At 45.1% G+C, this 3,376-nt stretch overlaps 1 protein-coding gene across 1 annotated transcript in view; it reads right to left on the bottom strand.

Annotated features, from left to right (window-relative positions):
* Positions 1-2,842, bottom strand: part of LOC105307222 (calsyntenin-1-like) — a 22,090-nt gene extending 19,248 nt beyond the window's left edge. The window contains exons 1-3 of the mRNA XM_023524644.1: positions 2,773-2,842; positions 1,422-1,617; positions 295-365 (exon numbers count right to left, since the gene is read on the bottom strand). Of these exons, the coding sequence (XP_023380412.1) occupies positions 295-365; positions 1,422-1,617; positions 2,773-2,827 (322 nt within the window). The 5' untranslated portion in view covers positions 2,828-2,842. The remainder of the gene's footprint in view (positions 1-294; positions 366-1,421; positions 1,618-2,772) is intronic.
* Between the last annotated feature and the right edge of the window lie 534 nt (positions 2,843-3,376).

The following is a 3,376-nucleotide window of genomic DNA, read 5'->3' as shown; positions in this document are numbered from 1 at the left end:
AGTCCTAGGAATAAAGTAGCTGGCAGGAAGGCAGCGACGGAGACTTGGAAGCCTCTTGACAATATGGGATGGGGCACGCGGAAGGGACGTAAACTCGATCAGACAATCTGTTAGCTCTCTACTCACAGAGTTAAAAATATTTTGCTGCAAAATTCAGAAAAACTCTCAAGCCAAAGGAAGAAGCGGTAAGAAATAGAAGACGGGAAACTATAAACATTAAAACAGGTTTTGTCCTGCTCCTAAGGAACAGAGATGGTTAGTAACCCATGGTTGGGACATTGTTTATTCAACTACTGAAGGGCTGCGACACGACCTCCGTCTTGCCTGTCCTGGGGACCCCGTGCTGCCACGTTCCACCCGCCCCACTGGGGGTGAGAAAATGAAGGCAACGTCAGGCCAGGCCACAGAGAGGGGAAACTCTGGGTTCAAGGGTTATTAGTCTGGGTATGTTTCTGAATCAGTCAAGATTGAAATTAGATCTTTTTCAAGGAAAATAGTGTGAAAATACTTTTTCAAGATTGATTGAAATTAGATCTTTTTCAAGGAAAATAGTGTGAAAATACTGTGAAAAGGATGAGAAGTAATTCACCGGTACTCAGCATCCCTGCTATTCACCAAGACCCTCCAAACCCCAGTGCCACCATCCACACAGCCATCCATCCATCCACCATCCACCCATCCATCTATCATCCATCTATCTACCCATCCATCATCCATGCATCCATCATCCATCTACCTGTCCGTCCATCCATCTACCCATTCATCCACCCATCCATCCACCATCCATCCACCCATCCATCCTGACTCTCACGATGGTCATGTGACATCATCTCACCCACATACATCTCTTTCTTTAGTCAATGTACTAAGTAAGAACTGAGACTGAACAGACTTAAATCTGCCTAACGTCACAGGGCGAGGAAGCAGCAGCGGAGGGCAGCCCAGAAGCCTAACTGCGTCTTGTGCAGAGCCCTCTCGGTCGCACCAGGAGCCCTCGACGGGCAGGAAGGCCGTGAACGCGCCCGGGATGGGGCGCAGAGACCGATCGGCTTTCCTCCACCAGCTCAAATGAATTTCATGCCCTTAGAATTTAAACATTTAAACAAAAGTTAAACGTACCTACAAACTATCTTCCTAGGGAAAAATTAGGCGTTTCATGTTTTCAATATAAGGCCTTGGTTTCTTGACCAGAGTATTTGGTGGGATAAAATCACTCATCATTCGTTTATTCCACACCTGCCACGTGGCCTCCACTTGCTGAAGCCGTGTACAAGGCTCTCTGACCAAACTGCTCACAGCCTCACTGTGGGTGGCCGAGAACCACCTCCTGCCTCACATTTCAGAACCACGCCAAGTCCCGGGGACGGGGTGAGGACGGTCACTCGCATTTCCTACGCACACGCCCTGCCCAGCACACTTACTTATGAGACTTCTTCACGCTGGCACCGTCAGGCCCCTTCCCGCAGTCGTAGGCCTGGATGGTGAATGTGTAGTCTTTCTGCAGTTCACAGTCCAGCTTCTCTTTAGAGCGGATTATTCCCTCGCCAGTGGACTTATCCACCACCACCGCGTCGAAGGGGACGTTCTGCCCATGAATTTTAAATCCGCAAATCTCACCTGGGGAGTCAAAGCAGCACAGGTTAGAATCCCTGCCACACGCACCACGTGCGCAGTCCCCTCCTCCCCCAAAGAAAATAAACGGCAACAATTCGGCAGCCAGGGGTTTAGAGGGTCTGTGGACAAAGCAGGGGGCTGTGCGTGAACAGGGTGAGTTCTGGGGCTTTAGTAGAAAGAAGCATGTCTGGCTTCCCAAGCAACTTTTTAAACTTTGCATCCACTCATGCAGGAATACAAAAGAGAGAGAAAATATAGACAGGCATTTCACAGGAGTACTTAGGACAGCTCCAGGGTCAAAGTGGTCTCATTAGCCCACAGCACAGGCCCAATAACACCGAGAAACTGCCCCAGCGACTGGGGACAGCTGGGCGGCTATTTTGATTTGGACCAGACAGAAGGCTAAAACGCACAGTTAAGTGTTGAGAGAGGAAGAAGCGTGAGATATAGGTTCAGCACCGTAATTACAGAAAGTCTGTCAAAAAAAAAAAAAAAAAATCAGAAGAGATAAGTCTTCCTGTGCAATGAGCCTGGCTAAAATTAGGGAATCAAAACAAACTACCGAACAAGAAAGGTAGAAATACCAACGTTTCAGGCATCCATTTCAACGGCCAGCATCGCGGTTAAGCACTGTGTGTGTCGCGGGGGGGACCTGGCAGGCCAGTCCCCGTTTGTTCCGTATCCGCCCTATCGGACGGGAAAAGGAAGCCTGCCTGGGGACTCAACGTCCAAGTTGGCTGACGAGCTTAACCGGGAGTTCAAATCTAGGTTTCTGTGCTTGCCCATGGGAGAACAAAGGTAAACGTTTCAATGGATACATCAAACTTCACAAAATGTATTTCACATAAAAATAAGATCGAACTCTTCCAAAATTATGACCGATAGAAAATGGTCAGGAAGTGACTCTCTTAAGTTCGGTTAAGAGAAAACGTACAGTATTATCCACATAGTTCAAATGGATGTCTGATTTCCAGATATTTCTAACCAAGGGTTTGGTTACAAACAATTTCTATCAATATATTTCAAAACAAATAAGAGGAGAATAAATTGGGGTAAAATAGCATGACAGCTTCTTCTGTTTAAGGGCTGATTCCCAATTTTATAAACAAAGTTAGTGGGTTAATATTCGTAAGAGGGAGAGAAAGAACCCTTTATCACCTTCTTTGGTGACTGTCACCTCAAAACTCTCTAAAGGGAGAAAAGATAAACCCATGTCAGTAATACAAGAAAGAAGGAAGATGGAACAATCAGGAAAAAAAGTCAAAGATGCAAATATGACATAGAAAAGCTTGACATAATTTAACAATTAGCTCAGTAGCCATGTGTTAGAATTGCTATAACAAAACTGGACCTTCGGTAACAAAATGTCTCAGTCCTACTTACCACAAACTACTGCATAATTTTGAAATTACACTAACCTACGGATGAAATAGCACTGTAAAGTTTCATATTACCCTCAGGTGTCAGAACTTTTAACGAACATTAGATGACGATGGCATACTATCTGTCCTTTTACAGTTTTCAGATTTTTGTTTTCATGCTAAATTCTTGTGCTTAGGTTCTGGTAACATTCAGCTCATCGTTAGATTTAATGAAACAAATGGCTGGAGCAACAGGTCTTATTTTAACCCTCTGTTCTTGAACCGAGTAAATAACGGTGATTTCTAACCTAAGCTTGGCTCTAACTTAACCAAGGCCACAAATGTAAACACCTTTTCGAATGGAACATCTGCTTAAATGTGAACCGAAACGAGATTCAATA

This window comes from Pteropus vampyrus, unplaced genomic scaffold (genome assembly GCF_000151845.1).
Source record: "Pteropus vampyrus isolate Shadow unplaced genomic scaffold, Pvam_2.0 Scaffold484, whole genome shotgun sequence".
NCBI classification, from domain to species: domain Eukaryota; kingdom Metazoa; phylum Chordata; class Mammalia; order Chiroptera; family Pteropodidae; genus Pteropus; species Pteropus vampyrus.
The sequence above is the reverse complement of the archived record's forward strand: the minus strand, read 5'-3'. Positions and strand labels throughout refer to the sequence as shown.